General features: G+C 47.9%; 1 protein-coding gene across 1 annotated transcript in view; it reads left to right on the top strand.

The window, feature by feature from the left end:
• The first annotated feature begins 1,941 nt into the window (after nt 1-1,941).
• B3GLCT (beta 3-glucosyltransferase) overlaps nt 1,942-17,815 on the top strand; it is a 99,413-nt gene continuing 83,539 nt past the window's right edge. The window contains exons 1-2 of the mRNA XM_074330078.2: nt 1,942-2,242; nt 15,528-15,577. Of these exons, the coding sequence (XP_074186179.2) occupies nt 2,179-2,242; nt 15,528-15,577 (114 nt within the window). The 5' untranslated portion in view covers nt 1,942-2,178. The remainder of the gene's footprint in view (nt 2,243-15,527; nt 15,578-17,815) is intronic.

Here is a 17,815-nt window from a genome sequence, read left to right as displayed (position 1 = left end):
AGCATTTATCACGTGGCAGTAAAATTACTTATGGACATCATTGCCTCCTTTATGGGACTGTGAGTCCTGCCGCCCAGTTCTCCGTTTTATGCTTCTTTGCATCTGCCCCAGAGCCTACAAGGGGCAGGCCAGGCATGTGTTAGCGTCCTCACAGCACCTTCCATTCCAGGAAACTCTCGACTTGCGGTAGGGAGTGAGAACTCCCAGCAAGTCCATTTATCATAGGACTGGAGTAAGTGAAAGGTAATCCTTTTTAAAATGTGAGTTATGGAGCTTTGTAATGCGCCATTTGTCTATGTCTGTGTGGAGAGGAAGACGCCAGGGCAAGTTTATTACTTACACAGAGTGCACTGGGTGTTGTCTTTAAGGCCCCATTCCCCAGCCCTTGTATAGCACACAGTCATACTCTGACCCGATGAATTTTGATGAAAACATTGATTAAGCACCTAGAGTTGCTTGTTACCAAACGTGGAAGAGGTATTTGAACACATACTCGGCAACCAAGCTGTTTATTAGGCTTCTGAGTCTCTTTATACCCACCTTGCTTTAATGTTTAATATCTAATATATGTGAGGCAGGTATATTTTCTTGGAAGAAAGCTAAACAGCTTTCGGAAATTGGAAATCTTCTAGAACAGGCAGGTAAGTTTTAGAAGGATAAAAGGGATCAATGCAGTCAAACCACAAATTTGAAAAGCCTCACTAAAAAAATGAAATGAAGGATTCTTACATTTGATTTCCCTCCCCTACAAATGGTATTGACATGTAGCCACAGACCTTGGCTGAACGGGACAAATGGCACGATTTTCATTCACGCAAAATGGATAACACACACCTTATTTTGTTCCCAGTTTTAAGAAGTCAATATAACCCAGAGAGAGAAAACCCTTTGTCTCCATCTTCCTCTTTTTAAAACACTTGCAGCAGCTGCTGTATGGACAAACCTGTCCTAGTGTGTCTGAGGTGACACCCCCTAATGGCATTCATGTTTATAAGGCTCAAGACAACAAACATTTGTTTAGTACCGGCTTCTCTAGCTCCCGGAGCCTCACTTGCATTCCTAGGGCACTGGGCCTCCTTTGGTGTTTAGCAAGTGGGTGAAAGCTGCATGTCCAAGTGGCAGATACCGGTATTCACAGAGCACTTAGTGCTGTCGCAGGCACATAGTAGGCATCTAAAAAATATGACCAAGTATGAAAGGAAAACATGGACAGGACCTCAGGAAGTTGTGGTCTAAACACAGGTAGGCAATGGGCCATTGGTCCGTCTACTTCCCAAGACAGAAATGAGTCAAGGCTTGGGGGAGACACAGGGAGTGCGGACCCATTAGAGAGCTTTGTCGTCCTTCCTTTGTAATTGCTTTCCCCTTCAGTCCACTACACAACCTAAGGGGGCCAGTCCTGGGCCAGGGACACCACTCTTCCTGGAGGGAGGGAGCCCCTGGTGGGTCCCACGGCTTCCGCATGTCACTTCCCCTGCATTCCGATTTAATTAATTTTTATAAGTAGTTTTGAATGACACCCTTCCTCTTGCATTATGGTGAACGCTTTAAAATTACATTTATAGGGAATCACATTCCCTCAAACTTCTATTAAAAGCCAAATTCCAGGCTGAAGCTATTGGCCAAATGCCATTAAAAATAGATATTAAGTAAATTAGCTGATTCAAAACAGCTTCATCAAAGTAGAACACTGGTACCAACACTATTAAGAGTTGAATTACTGATTTATTTTTAATAGCAGGTGGTACAATAACAAAGAGGAAAAGTGACTTCCTTTCCCTTCTCCTGTCCTCCCATCACTTTGGGGGTCAGAGGGGGACTAGTGACCTAGTGCTGGAGATCCAGGAAAGAGAGGTGATGGCATCAGGGTGGAGGGTGGGGCCTAGGTAAGGGAGAGGGTGGAGAGGGAGAAGTGGAGACTAGTGGCCGGAGGGAGCAGGGGTCAGACGCCTGCCTGGTCCTCGAGGTAAAGCGGCCACCTCTCGGCTCACCGCGGGCCAGACGGGCCCTGCCGCTGCCGGCCGCCAGGGGGCGCGGGCGGAGCCGGCGGAGGGAGGAGGGAAACGCGGAGAAGGGTCAGCCGGGCGGCAGGGGCGGCGGCGGCGGCGGCGGCGCAGCTCCGCTCCCCGCGCGTCTTCGTCCCCGGCTCCAGGCAGGGCGCTCAGCCCCGCCGCCAGCATGCAGCCGCCCGCCCGCCGCCGCGCGCTCCCGGCACTGCTCCCGCTCCTCACCTGCTCGCTGGGTAAGTAGCCGGCGGCCGGGCGCGCATCGGCGGGGCGCGGGCGATCAGCCTGCCCCCGGAGCCCCGCGCCCGCAGCAGCGCCCCCTCGTGGCCCCCGGTGGACCCGGCTTCTCGGCCCCGGGACGCGCCGCCCCTGCCCCAGTCGGCTGCCGGATCCCCGCCGCCGCCCGGCCCGCCTTGTCTTCCCGCCGCCTTCCGCCCCGCGCTGGCTGTCGGCCGAGCGGCGAGCCCGAGGCGTCACCCCCCACAGGAAGCGCGAGTAAACGGGCGACTGCAAGAAACTTTGGAACGAGGGACGCGGGCCCGCCCCCTGCCTGTCGCCCGCGCGCCCCGCACCGCCCGCGGGGCCCAGGGATGGCGCCCGGGCTCCGCTGGCCCCTCGGGCTCCCTGCGGGGGCTGACTGTGATGCCCTGACCCCCGAGGCTACGAGGCTGTGATGGTGCCAACTTGGCGTCAGCACCCCCACTACGCATTCCTGGACGGGGACGGGGAGAGCGGTGCCGCCGGACCTCGGCGTGTGCGGCCCTGCGGAAGCCTCGCCGAATCCTGGCTGGGTCTTTAGGGGGAATTAGACACTCCTGGGAACCGCTGCCATGCTGTACTGCCCCTTCTCTTTTTTCTTCCATTCTCATAAGAGCATTTTCTCCCGTTTATCATAAAATGTGATAAAAGTTTTTTTTTTTTTAAATCATTGTAATTAACTTTCATGATGAGATTTGTTCAAGTTAGAAAGCTTGGGTAAAAATGATTCCCTTTTCAGTGCCCTCAGGGTTATTGTCGTCTAACCTAGACATGTGCGTTTCCAGCCTAAGGCAGGAATTTCAGGCTTTTAGGAATGGCAGAATGGTGCAACTTAGGAAGAGACGTGGTGTTGTCGCACGTCGCTGTTTGGTAGCCCACCAGAACCTTTTCTGCCCGTTTTTGTTTGGATTTAAGCTCTCCTAATAAGGACCTCATTTGCGAACCCCTGGTATTTTCTACAGGTGCTCAGTAAAGTGGGGGAAAATCAAGTGAGATTAATTGGTAATTAATTGTTCATACGCATGATTAAGTAAGCAACAATGTAATTAAAAGTGTGCCGGCATCTTGGGCAGACAAGGCTGTAAGGGACTGTGGGGAGCCACTGAATTTGGCAGAGATCTGTTTTACTGGGAGGGAGTGACCTGCTTGGGAGCAGTCCTGGGGGGGGCGGGGCGATGGACTAGGTGACTGCTACCTGCATCTGTTGGCTTGCTGCCTGGAAGTTTTGTACCTCACCAAACCCGGTGGGTGGTGGCTGAAATTGGCATTCTATTTTTAGCCCTGCACTTTATAATGCTGTCCTGGGGATGTAATGTTTGTACATAATATAGTCAACATATGGGCTGAAAGGCCTGTTTGTATATTGCTCTGGGTACCTGTTTTTTATTGCCCTTGAGGGAATATCTGCATTGTCCAAACTTGGTACTATATTAAAGGGACACGCAGAATGAACTAAAATGTCAACACATTTTTAGAGATGTCGCTCAGCATTGTGAAGTCAGATAAGCACAATAAAATAAGACATAAAACCTATGAAAAGTTCCCTGAGATATGTGACTTCATGAAATGGCTTTCATGGGTTGGTACAGGTAGGAAGTTGTATTCTTCGAGGTCTGACATACATCATGAGTTCATTTTATTGAACTCTGCTTTGATATGGGGGGGGAGCACCAGGATGTGAAAAGGTGGGGTACCCACTCTACAAATCTTGAAATCAAGATTCTTGGGATCTAGCCGAAACATGGGATATGATAGGAATTCTGAGGCATGTGGACACTCCTGATCGTTTAAATATACCTTAAATATTCCCCTATAAGTTTAGTTGGCCTGGCTGTGTATATTTTATTGTACCCACACAAACTGTAGCGTATTCAGTAGAGAAAAGTCAACATAGAAAATTTATTTTAAAGCCATATGATTATGCAGATAAAATTCACTGCAATTTCAGTTCTAAAGTCTGGTGCCAGTTCTAGAGTCAGAAGATGTATTCACGCTTCTAGCCCAGCCACTGTGCGGTTTCTAGTTGTTTCTCATGTAAAATGAGAGGCATAGACTAGATCAAATATTGGAATTTTGCCATTGCTTAGTTTTAACATCCCGATTCTATTGTAGCAGAGACTGCTATCTGCCTACACGATAACCCTTAATTCCTTCTTTTCCTGACTAGAAAGCCTCTTAGATAATCAGGACCCTTAGGGACTGAAACTGGTACATTGAAGTCTTAAGTCTCCATTGTGACCCTATTTGGAGATGGGGCTGTAGGCAGGTAATTGAGGTTATAAGGTTGTAAGGGTGGGGCCCTAATCCATTAGGACTCCTGTCCTTATAGGAAGAGGAAGAGACCCCAGGGGTGCATGTAGGCAGACCACAGGCCATGTGAGGCACAGTGAGCACGTTGTCACCGCAGCCAAGCAGAGAGGTCTCAGCAGAGGCCTCTGTTGGCACCTTGATCTTGGACTTCCAGCCTCCAGAACTGAGAGATACATTTCTGTTGTTTACACCGTCCAGTCTATGATTTCTGTTAACGGCAGCTGTAGCAGACTAATAATACAGGGGCTGAGGGGAAGGGTGGAGGAATGGTAGTGGTGGTGGCAGTGTGTCCAGTGACAAAACATTTCTCAGTGTCCCTTGCAAGACAGTGAACTCTCCGTACAGATTTTGGTGGGGTCTTCTTAAAGCTTCTTAAAGGTGGCTGACCCAATAGGCTGCAAGCCTTTTTTTGGCCTTCGTTTCAACCTTTCCATCGCCGATTATGCAAATCTGATGTCTGTAGCCATGGTGGCCATCTTGTGACCATGAGGTGACTTTGAAGACGGGAGCCAGCGGGAAGGATAGCAACCACCAGTGGATCGGTGCCGGGTGGACAGGAGCACCCCGCTAGCCCAGGATTGCCTGTTTCCAGACGCGTATTGCCTGGAATTAGGAATTAACCTGTGCCTTGTTTAAGTCAGTTGTTTGGGTTTTCTATTAACATAGCCAAACCTAATCCTAACTGATACATCTGTGAAGTTTATTTGAACCAATCGTAAAATAATAGATACTAACTTTTCTCTTTCTTATCCCCGTTTTTGCTCTGGATGGGTCACGATGGTATGCCTTAGCACCTGCCAAAATGAAGGATGGTTTCCATTCTGAGCCAGCTCTTGCTCAGATGTGTTTTGCTGTAGTGAACCAGACATTTCAGGATACCAAGAGTCAGGCCTAACTCCAGGTTTTTTGGCGTTTTTTAAATTTTTGATTTTTAGACCTTCCTTTTACTGTTTAGGCAGTACTCATATTGCTGGCATAGATTTTAACCATCTGGGTGGACTCTTTGTCATCCAGGACCCCCAGGTTGGCTTGGCCCCTTGGTCATGGACTTGACCCAAGGGAGTTTGCCTGTAGCTAGTGGTCAGTACCCTGTGTCAGAGCTCTGTTCGCTAAGCCACTCCCAAAGAAACCCTATTCAGTGTAGGTGCTGATTTGAACTGTGAGTAAAGGTTAACAGTTTAAAAATGGTTAAAAGTTTCTTCCATTTATTTAAAAAGTGTTGACTACCTGCGGTGTGTCAGGCATTGGGATGTTGCAGGAGGAGACTGATCTGGTTCCCCTCCGCCTGTGGAGCTGACAGGAAGCACACAGGACACCGGAAACTATATGCAGCTGTGCTGGTGCTGTGGCAGGAGCTCACTGCGCTGTGAGAGAGAACACGTGGCAGGGAGATGTGTGGCCTGTGCCTGGAGTCTGGAGCAGCGGTTCTTAACAGGCGGCGATCTTGTCCTCTGGGAAGTGTTTGTCCTTGTCTAGAGACATTTTGGGTGTCATAGCAGGTGGTTTGGCAGGGGTGGTGCTGAACATTCTGCAATGCAGGATACCCCGTCCTCCCAAGAATCAATGACCTGGTCCAAAGTGTCACATGTGCCACTGAGAAACCTTGGATTAGGAAAGCTTCCTAGAGGAAGTGACCTCAGAGATCAGAACTGGAGGGGAAACCGAAGTCGGTTAAGTGCCTTGTGGGGGCCGGGGGGCGGGGAAGCTTGGTGATTGAGGAATGGAGTGAGAAGGGACAGGACTGGAGAGATTGAGAGGGGGCTGGCAGGACCAGTAGGGAACCCGTTATGCAGGGTCCTGGAGACCAGGGTGAGGGTTTTGACTTTGTCCTTAGAGCAGAGGGAAGCTGTTGGAAGGACTGTCATAGGAAAGTGACACGATTTGGCTTCCCTTGTAAGAAGCTCGCTCTGGCTGCCCTGTAGAATTAGAGGATTAGAGGGGCCAGTGTGGAGGCTGCTAGAGTCACTACGTGAGAGACGATGAACAATCTCTGACATGGTGACTGATTGGTACAGTGGTACAGGGACAGCCACCTACAGAAAGGGTGGGGTCAAGGAGGAGTCAGAGGCTTCTGTCCTGAGCTGTGGTGGACCGTGTTGCTGTTTACTGGTATAGGCACCAATGGAGAAAAACTGGATTTAAACCAAAAAAAATGTATTGGAGTTAAATATATATAGCGTAAAATGTATCACTATGATCATTTTTAAGTGGATACTTCTGTGGCATGGAGCACCCAGATGTTTTTCTAAAATTTACTTTAATTTTATAGGGGGAGGTGAGGATGATGAGCTCAGTTTGGACAAGTTGAGATTGGGGTGCATGTCAGGTGTCCAGGTGCCATATCAGGTGGGCAGTGAGATCTGTGGGTCTCGAGCTCAGAGAAGAGGTCAGCTTGAGAGAAACTTGGGGACATTTTGAGTAGGTTTTTTTTTTCTTTAGAGAGCCTTGATTGATAGAATAAATTCATTTAAGTCTTTATTCAAAATGTATGTGTAACAAAGATTTGGTAGAGGTTGGGGAAGAAAATCTTTATCTGTACGATATAAAGCTGCAGGTTTAGGGAAAAAAATGCGTGAAAGTATATCAAATAAGATCTGAATGTATCTCAGATGTAGCAATGCCGTTTTCTCCTAGGGCTGTGACTGATTTTCTCTCCTAAAAGAATATTTTATGATCTGTAAAGGTGATATGTTTTCGTTTACATCATTGCTTCCTGTGAGAAGCTCAAGGTTCTTTATACATCATGCTGAATTTATCTTCTCCAGGTCCTTGAGGGTGGAGATGCAGGAGCTTGCTTTTCTTTTATGAGATGCAGGGAGGAAAGGAAGGTAATAAACGACTAAGGTCTGTTGTGACAATAGCCCTGTTCAGTTCCCTTGAGGGCCTATCCAGCTGTGCCTGCCAGTGTGTTTTGGTCTTTTGCATACATGGGTATCACCTCAGTGTCTTAAGGAGGCCCCGGTAAGGTCCCCCCTTTAAAATGCAGATTCCTGGATTCCAGCTCTAGATATTTCTGATTCAGAAGGTCCCAGATGGGGCCTGTCGGTTTGCATTTGTAATAAAGCCCAAGGTGAGTTGTGTGTGCTGGCAGGCCACCCTGGCCCAGGTATAAACCAGGACTATTACTGGATGACTTTCATGCACATCTGTAGAATGGAAAGAAAAGATTGCTGGTGGCTTTGTCTTGAAATTGATATTAGGGCTGTTCTGGAGAGAGCAGAGTGTGGAATTGAGGCCTCGTGGTCAGCCGTCAGCTGTTTTGTCTCCTTGGGAAAGGAACCAGGAACCCCAGAATTTAAACTAAGGAGTCTTCCTCTGGTTTCAGCATCATTTGACAGATTTTCAAATGCTACCAGAGGGACTGTGTGTGGGGCATGGGTCTCAGAAACTGGGGAATGGGTTGTGAGAGCAAAGGTTTTTGGATAGTAAAGTTCCTACAGGTGTTAGAATGTGGCAGTTGGGCACCATGGACCTAGCAGCACTGGCAGGGGTGCATTTCAGACTCACGTTTTGTATTTCACAAATAAGACACCCGAAAGTGAAGCATACGTTTTATTTCTGTAAGTTAGCCTGACAGCTAACGGTGCAGTACTACTCCTGCAATGGAAGGAACTGACAAGTCGCTGAATTCCTCGTTTCCATGTTTGCGCTCCAGGACCTCTACGGTGTGTTCCGGAGGAGGCTGTGTCCAGGGGCTCTGTGTCCCGTACCTGTGACTCAGTGCGTGGGACATACTTACCAGGGTGCTGTTTTGAACCTTTGACCCCAAACTCTGAGTTGGAAGTTTCTTCTTTTCATAGCCTGAAGGGTGGGTCTGGGGTTCTCACATCACTTGTTTAAATGAGATATGACTCAAAGAAGCAAATGATCTTTTCCTTCCTAAAATATATGATTATTTCGGTTATTTCCTATTTGTATCCCCTCCCCCTCCAATTTAAATATGTAAATTTGTAAATATGGCACATACACTGTAAATGTCCCTGTAAATATGTAAATATGGCACATACACTATATTGGTCCTGGCAAACTTGGTTACCAAGTGAAGACGTGTCTGTATGCCAAACTCCAATTCCCATTGACTTCTTTGATAAAACAGGAGCTATGTTTCAGATGGAGCAAGGTCAAGTCTGGGTAGGTAGTGGGTTCACACCAGGAGGCACGTTACACATGTCTGCTCACTGCCCGACTTGGGTGGGAGGCCAGGCCTCCCTTCATTCCCCCTCGCAGCCTCCGGAATCACGTTGTAAGTGTGGCAGACCCCATGGAGCCGGGATAGGGGACCCTCATTTGACCAGCTCTCTACCTGCCCTGGTAGCAGAATTGTGTTGGCATTCTCCCTGGTGCAGCATGTCCCCTCCCTAAAAGATTGCTGTTGGCACCTGAGCGAAAGGCTCTGGCGTTTCCTGTAGGCCAGACCCTGTCCCGACCTGCACATGTATTGACTTATTTGATTCCTGTTTGATTCCCCCCATTACAGGAAGAGAGGCAGAGGCTCCTGAAGACCAAATCACTGGCCGCACATTGCTTAGCTCCTAAGCAGCTCGGTCTGCACTGCCTCCCTCCCACATGGCGTGAGTCTGTACTCTGTGTGAGCAGTGAGCTCGGCAGGCAGGCCTGGGGCCTAGTCACTGTGGTGTGGTGTCTCCCCACTGCACTGTGAGCTTTAGCAGAGCGTTCCCTAAAGCAGTCCCCCCCTGCAGACCCGGCTGCTGCTGGGAATTTCCACACGAATGTCCTGGGGCATCGCAGGGTGTTGGAAACCAAACTGAGTTTTCCCACACACCTGCTCACCCGGCTTTATTCTCTAGCTTGTGATGGCAGCCCAGCCTGCCCAGTGCCGCCCACCCGAACCCGGAACCATGCAATCACCTGCACCCCTCTCACTCACCAACCTTCTGGCCTCTCCCTTCCCCGCCCCACAGATGTCTCAAAGCCCATCCATTTTGCCTCTAGTATCTCCAACACAAGCTCCTGCTCAGGACCCCGCTGGGGTGCCCAGGCAGGGCCTCACCTTAATTCCTTCCCATATCTCATTGCCTGGCCCCCTACTCCCTGAGCTTCCTACATGGCTTGCTTGTGCCTTTTTCTGTCCCCGCACACTCCATCCCACTTGCTATCTCTAGAAACCTCTATAAAGCACACATTCAACATGGCACTCCCCTTCTTAAACACTGCAAAAAGCCTTCATGGCACTCAATAAAACCATCTCCCTAACACCAAACCCTTTCATGACATGGCCCCTGCCATTTCTAGCCTCATGTCTACCTCCAGTTACTCCCTTCCCTCAGGTGCTCAGGCCCCAGTCACTCCCCTCCCTCAGGTGTGCAGGCCCCAGTCACTCCCCTCCCTCAGGTGAGCAGGCCCCAGTCACTCCCCTCCCTCAGGTGAGCAGGCCCCAGTCACTCCCCTCCCTCAGGTGAGCAGGCCCCAGTCCCTCCTGCCTCAGGTGAGCAGGCCCTAGTCACTCCCCTCCCTCAGGTGAGCAGGCCCCAGTCACTCCCCTCCCTCAGGTGAGCAGGCCCTAGTCCCTCCCCTCCCTCAGGTGAGCAGGCCCTAGTCACTCCCCTCCCTCAGGTGCTCAGGCCCCAGTCCCTCCCCTCCCTCAGGTGCTCAGGCCCCAGTCACTCCCCTCCCTCAGGTGTCCTTCTGGGTACCTTGGACTGTCTGTGGTGCTTGCATGCAGAATTCTGGGCATAAGCCAGTTTCCAGGCCTCTTTGGTCTTGTACTTAGAGTCTCTGCTTCCTGGAATTTACTTCCTGAAGCTCACTGCTTCCCTGTCTGGAAGCCTCCCCTTCCCTCTGATGCTCTACCTGGGTAGGTGCCCTGTGCCCTCCCCCAGGTGCTCCCTTAGTGACTGGCCTCAGGACTCACATCAGAGCGGGCACATCTAACCTGGGTGTTGACGGGGACTTCTGTTGGACATCCTGGGGGAGCAGCTCATCCGGTCCATTCCTGGCTCCCAGCATCATGTGTGGCTCAGGTGCACATGGCCACTCTCGGAGTTTCTGTTGAACAGGTGAAACTGAATTCATGATGAAATGAGAATCGCTGCTGACCGCTAGAGAACTTAGCGAGTGCCAGGCCCTGTCCAGGGACAGCACACATGCCAAGCCATTCCATCCTCAGCCAAGGACGGTGCTGTTCTGTCCCCAGCCAAGGGCAAGTTATAGGGCCCCCCATCCTGTTGCAGGGGCGATGGAGCTGTTCTCCAGCGTGTCCACACTCGTGGGGCTGGTGGGTGTGAGGACAGGCTCCCTCAGTCCTTGTTTCTGCTCCCCCTGCCCATGGATTATCTGCAAAGCAAATAAATTGCCTGGGCTGTGCATCCTGGAGCTGAAGGCCCCTCCAGAGGGCCTGGAGTGAAACCTGGGAAGCTCCAGGGAGCCCAGCCACTGGGGCGGAGTTGTGCTGGGTGATATGTTTTTTAAGTAGGTCACAGGAAAGGAAGTCAAGTCCCAAAGGCTCCTCCCTCCCACTGTGTGTCAGAGGAAAGAGTATGTGGCCCTGAGCCCTGGGGGGCACCAGCTGCCACATCTGGGGGTGCGCTGTGAGCCTGTCCTGATGGCAGAGCTGGGCACATGGTTTTGTCCCCCCCGCCCACGCGGGTCGGGCACACCGACAAGGCCGCAGCCACCTAAGGTGTTGTCCTACCCACCCAGCCCAGCCCTGCACTACCCCTCATGCTTATCTCACTAACCTGGCAGCAGCCTAAGGTCTTGGTGGTTTTCTTATTATTTTTGTGTTTCATGTGGTTTGTGTGATAGACATGACTGGGAGAGTTTGGGAGGACAGATTAGGGAACAGGAAGAGGACAGAGCCAGGAGTTCTGAGGCGCAGGCTTCTCCTGCGTAGGCATGGGGTCCCGTGACTCTCCTGGGAACAAGGGCGGGTGATGGGTGACTGGCGTACATGCAGTGAACTGAGTCCTATCCTGCACACTGGGCCAGGAGAGCCTATAAACCCTAGTCCCAGGTCCGTGGTCAAGTCCCGACTGCTTTCTCAGGATGGGTGTGCTGACACATTAGTTGACTTACATTATTTTACGTTGTCAGGAAAAAGGTCTTATTTCTGTTGCCTGCCCTAGTTCCCTGTAGCACGTCACAGGAATTCATGTCGAAAATAGAATAGGGAAAATTACTTTTAAACAGTAGTTTGGCGTGTACCTTGCAGTATTTCTCCTGCTGCACATTGAGGCTGAGCTTTTGAGAATATTTTTCCCCACCGAGTCTGGAAATCCCTGGGAAGACAAACTTCCTATCTGGAGCCCCAGGGGCCCCTCCATTTGCTGGAGTGGGGGCACTTCCCTCCCCCGTACCCGCACTGCAGGCAGGGTTGTTACACTGCCACCCTGTGCTCTCCTCTTAGAGTTTTCAAAGGTTGACGGGTCATTTATTACCTCCCGTGCTACTTTTCCTCACTTCCCTCCTCTATTTGCACTGTTTCCCCTTCATTTCCTCCAACTGCAGATTTCATTGGTAGGAATTCTGCGTATGATTCATCATCTTAAGATAGGGTTTATGAGTGGTAAAGTGTGTTCTGCGTCTTCAAAATGCGTTTGGTTCCTTGATGGTTTCTTTTGTTTTATTTAGATTATGGAAATAGGAAGATAAAACCAACTAGTATTTTTTTTTCATAGTCATCCAATGGGGTGATCTTGCCGTATGACTTGGTTTTATGCCTGAAAGTAACTCGGATGCATTTCTTATGATATTGCTTTAGATATTGTAAAACTTATTTCTGGCAGGGCAGAAGGAGTTCCTAATGTCACAGCAGAGTAACGGGGAGAAATGACAGTTTTTCTTTTTAAGGATGTACAACTGTAGGCCTGTGCCTTTTTGGAGAGACTGCAATGTAGTTTGCCCTCCCCCCAGTTAAGCTGTGTCTGGATAAAGGCACGGGGCCCAGAGTGTGACAAGCTGGATACATGGGGGTCACTTGGTTTATTGGGAGCGTCTTCCCTCTAATTCCTACTTTAAACAGTAACATGGCCAAATAATATTAGCTGCTTATTTATGAAAGGGACGCGTTAGTCGTTTTCAGAACTAGTACCCAGTAAAGACACTTTATCTTCAGTGTCTTTCTCAGGGGCCGGGGCTTCTGTTTTGACACACATTTCTTTTTCCGTCAGCCACCCAGCCTTGCAAAAAAGTGACAGAAGACTACCTGCTGGTTGTCAGATGATGAATCACTGAACATGTTAAATAGAGGAGGTTCTTTTTCTGAATAGGAGAGTGAGCTCCACCCCAGAGAGCTCTGACTGTCTGTGCCTGGTGTTAGAACTGACAGGCTTGGTGGAGGGGGACGTGGGCATCTAAGTCGGGCATTAAACAGACCACAGTGTTTAGAGCCCGCATGTTGTCAGATGTGCCGTTTTCTGGGATCCTGTGGTGCCGAGTGATGTTAACATGTTGTCACCTCCCTGTATGATGTGTGTTGGTTCTATTTGTGATGTCTTCTTCACGGTTGTAAATGTGCATACTAGGTTGGAGGTAAATAAAATTAAAACAAACGCCCCCAAATTAAGTACCTAGAAGCAGAATTTAAATGGCTAAGTGGTGTTTGATGTTAAATCTCTCGTTTCTTCTTAGAACCTAATGAGTGATTTGGGCTTTGTGTTTGCTGTGTGTGTGTGTGTGTGTGTGTGTGTGTAAAAAGTGAGAATGTAGGTCAGATCCTAGTGAATATAAATGAAGGTGGGGGCGCTTCATCCTTCTGGGTTGACGCTGCCTAGTGTAAGGAGTCGACAGCCCTTCAATGATGTGACCCATCACGAAGACTTGCATTCATTCATTCTCTCGGTAAATATTGATTGACCTTCCTCTGTGTGCTGGCTTTGTTCAAGTTTCCGTGGCAAACAGTAAATAAAACCACATTCCTTCCTTCATGGAGCTTACAATAAACTAATACATAAGACAAGCAATAAACAAAGATATTATGTCAGTGGTGGCACGTGTTCTATAGAAAAGCTCAGCGGGGGTGGGGTGAGGAGGGGGTCGAGTGGGGGATTTACTGTTTAGATGAGGTGGTCTCAGGGAGGCCTCCTGTAATACCTGCTGTATCTAAATTCTGCCCATAGAGGTTCATTTGGCTTCTAATTCAATTTCATTCTGCCTTTTGAAATGTCATCCTGGAAATGGAAATGATTAAACCGCCTTAGTCATTGTCTTCTTAGTGTGAATATGTTTTAGATTATTTCCCTCGAGCAAATGTTAGTGGAGACAGAATGAGAGGCAGTGGAGGCTGGGAGGCATCCGCGTGTGAGGGTCGCTCCTGCTCCTGTCACCCAGGGAGCCCCATCAGGCACTGCTGGTGCTCGTGACTGCTCCGTGGAATTGCCTGTCCCACGCTCAGTACGTGCTTGCCCGACGGCATTGCCTGTTTTTCCTCGGAATGCTAATTGGAGAAAGCAAACGCTGAAATGCTTTCGAGAAATGCACTGTACAATTAAGGTATTAAGCTTTGTCTGGTTCACCTTCCTGACTGGTTTCTCATTTTGTTTTATATTTTCAAAGTGTTATTATCTTATTATTTTTTAAATGTGGAGTCTAGATGTGTCCCTAGGGATATCTCTGTTTATTTATGGGCTCCAACTCAGAGTATTAGATGATTCTGAATGGAGAGTGATTTTAATTCTTCTCACTCTCCTGGCCCCATGGCTTCAGAAGGGTCCGCTAGCTCTCTGCATGCAGGTAGCAGTGTGTACGCCACACTTCTAACCCACAACCCCAACACGGAAAGCTTGCTGTAGGTTCAGCTCTGTGGCTCCAGGCTCTCACAGTGATTTGTGGGAGTGGGGTTTGTGCGTCTTCCCTTGGGGTTCTCAGGAATTCCCCTTTGCTTAATTAAGAAGTAACCAAATAAATAAATAAATAAATAAATAACCTGAGAGGTCCCAAATTAAATTACAGCCTCAGGAGAGTGAGAGAAAGAGACAATAATAGTTAATTAGTTAATAGCTGGGGGCAACTAACAGTAGACTGCTCACAATTCCTGGATGTCTGTTGGAGCTTTGAATCAATTTCCAGGCATCTATTAGAGACCTCCAGAGGCCACCACATTCCGCTTGTACATGAACTTGCAGGGCTACTGCCTGTACCCAGTCAAAAGCAGTAAATACAGAGGTGCCAAAAAATGTATACACATTTTAAGGAAGGAAAAAACTGTATTAAAATTACGCTGATGGTAACCACTTTGAGCATCTCCTGTAATTGCAGAAGTCAAGCATGACTTGTATTCATCTTTTGTTATCAGTATATATCGAGTATTACAATTTTAATACACTTTTTCCTTTCTTAAAATGTGTATACTTTTTTTTGGCACCCTCTGTATTTCTCCCTTATAGACCATGCCCTTAGCTTAGAACTGCCCTGCCTTACCTTCTCCTACCCCTTTATCCATAGCCAATGTCAATTCTTTCGAAACAACTACATCTTTCTTCCCCAAACTGTTGGCATAAAAGAGCCCCATCAATCCCGGGACAGGGGACTTGTTGCTTTCTCCATCCAGCCCTGTGGCTGCTGGCTTAGACTGCACGCCCCAGGACCGGGCCTTTCTAGCTAGCATGTGGCTCCATAAACTCTTTCAGAAAAGTTTTTGGCTGTGAAAGTTTTTTTTGTTTGTTTAACATACCACACTGGAATCAAGGTTTCTAAGAAGTTGTATTCTGTGTGCATCTATTTTCTGGTTTATACCCGCGGGCATCAATGGTATAAACAGATTCTAACTTCTTTGATGTAGTGTTTCTCTAGCTTGTTGGCCGCTCCCTGATAAATAACTTTAGGTCCAGAGATGAAGGCGAGTGCCGCTGTTTTGTGGCAATGTAGCTGCTTTTAAAAATGAGCAAAATACATTTTGTTAAAGTATCATTTTTTTCTCTTTTTAAGCAAAACTGTTCAATGTCAGAATGAATCTTAATTGCTAATTTTAATATAAAAATGTGTCCTTTTTTCCAGCTTTGGCTTTGGCTTCTGAAGATGTAAAGAAAGAGATCACACGGTCTAAGGTACTGATTCTAATGATCAAATCTGTTCTTCTGATCTGACATTCGTTTGTGTTTTCTTTAATGGGAGATGTAATGATTTTATCTGTCAGTAGTTACCAAGTTTCTTTCTTTCTTTCTTTTTTTTTTTTATGAATTAATGAAATGTTGGTCAACATAGATTTTGAATCCATAGCAGCAACCTATATACAGTCTGGCTTTAAAAAAAAAATCCTTCGATAGTTAAAGCAGATCCACTACGTTTCAAATTTCATTTTAAGAAAAAAGGTGTTTTAATGTGGAGTTAGACACCTGAGAAGTCTTGCTTGGATACGATGGTTTCCTCCAGTATTACCACATGTTAACCTGGGGCTTAATTTTCTCAGTCTGTGAAAGGATTATGCTGTTTCCAAGGTCACCCGTGCCTGAGTGTCCCTCACCTTGAAGGTGGCAGGCACTGTGAGAGGGCATCCTGGGGACTGGCTGAGAGACCCAGACTCCTCGCACAGTCAGAACCAGAAACCGAGACCTGGGGGTCCGATGGAGAGGGGCGGGCACTCACCCAAATGGTGGGGTGCTTTCTTTGCCAGCATTTCAGCATTGGTTGCGTTCTCCAACCTAATCAATTTTACCATGTGGGCTTAACGCGACATCTGTGAGGAGAAACAATATTTTAAAATATGAGTTGTTTTCTGTTGTATTAATTAAGGCTCAGTTGGCTCTATTTTTTACCCCATGATTGGTGCAAAAGCATTTTTTAATAGAATGTTTCTTTTATCAATAGAGTATTATCTGTGCTAACTGTACTGTGGAATTTCTACACAGGGGAAATAATAATAATAATTCCTTATGGTTTTCAGATCCGGTATGGTTAATTAAGCATTTTTAGACATTTCATTTAATTTGATCTTCTCAATGAGCCTGTTACTACATAGCAAACCAGACGTTCTATGCAAAACAGAAAATTTACCCTCAGAGAAGTTAGTGGTTTGAATGACTATTAAAAGGTGAAGTCAGAATCCAAATTTTCTGAGTCTTGAATTTTTCATACTGTAATTTTATATTATACAGTCATGTGCCTTATAACGTGTATGTTTTTGCCACTAATGAGGCTCATTTAGAATGAATTTAAAGTGCTACCCAAGGGTTATTGAAATGGAAATAAAATGTTGAGTAATGAATTTAGAAATTATAGCACATACTTTTGAATACAGGTTTTGACTAATCTTTTCAAATGAGGAAATAATTCTCCTTTGCTTTAAATACATATATAGAGAGATAAGGTGAGTCCTATATCTTAGTGTCATTTTTCATGCAAAGGTATGAAAGCCCTTGAAAAATGTCATTAACCCCATCTGTGCTTAGGCCACAGAGCCAAAAAAGCCATTAATCCCACTAGGAGAGGCAGGGATAAAACATCTCCTGTAGCCCATACCCGAGACGGGCAGATGGAAAAGAGTGTTTGTCCAAGGTCGTCCAAAGTCTGTAGGTGACCTGGAGACAGGAGTTACAGCTCTTAGCAATAACCACGTTAACTTGGGGTTCTCAGTAGTTTATCACCCTCACAAGCCGTGACCAGGATCTGCCCCATCACTGCTGCTCAGAAATGGCCCCCTGTGTCCCCATCACCCCACTGCTGGCTCAGTCACACGCCCCAGGAAGGGCTGGGGGCATCCCCAAACAAGGCTCAGATTCACTGGCTGGCATCAGGTGACTTCACATCAAAATCGCGAGGGCTGTCAGTGCCCTGTGGTCCTGCTGGGACCTGGCCTCTAGGCCCAGCCTCTCTTCAGGACTCTGGTCCCTGTACTGTCCTGGGTTGTGACCTGCCCCAGCTTTCAGGGGAGTCTGCCCACCCAGGCTCGTGTCCCAGGCCCTGGGAATAGCCACGGCCATGTGCCTGTTCAACCTGTAGTTTCGTTCAGCTTTATGTCTTATGGTGGCTTGTGACATTGTGTCCTGTATGACAGGGGGTTAGAGCTGGACACTGGCACTAAACTGCTGCGAATCACATCCCTTCTCCAACACTGACCTGCTGTGGACCTTACTGGGCCCCTCTGCCTCAGCTTCCTCAGTAAGATGGGATAAGAAGACCTGTCTCCAAAACCTGTTTTGAAGAGATAGATGATAGATAGATAGATGATAGATAGTTGGATAGATAGAATGTGTCTGTGCGTGTGCACGTGTGTCCACCATGTACCAGGCGCTGTTTAAATGTTTATGTGACATGACAGCAAGAAATGTTACTCAGCCTTTCAAAAG

The sequence above is a fragment of the Rhinolophus sinicus genome, chromosome 16 (genome assembly GCF_057876585.1).
Source record: "Rhinolophus sinicus isolate RSI-liver-muscle chromosome 16, RSI-T2T, whole genome shotgun sequence".
NCBI classification, from domain to species: domain Eukaryota; kingdom Metazoa; phylum Chordata; class Mammalia; order Chiroptera; family Rhinolophidae; genus Rhinolophus; species Rhinolophus sinicus.
This window is presented reverse-complemented; position numbering and strand designations above follow the sequence as displayed.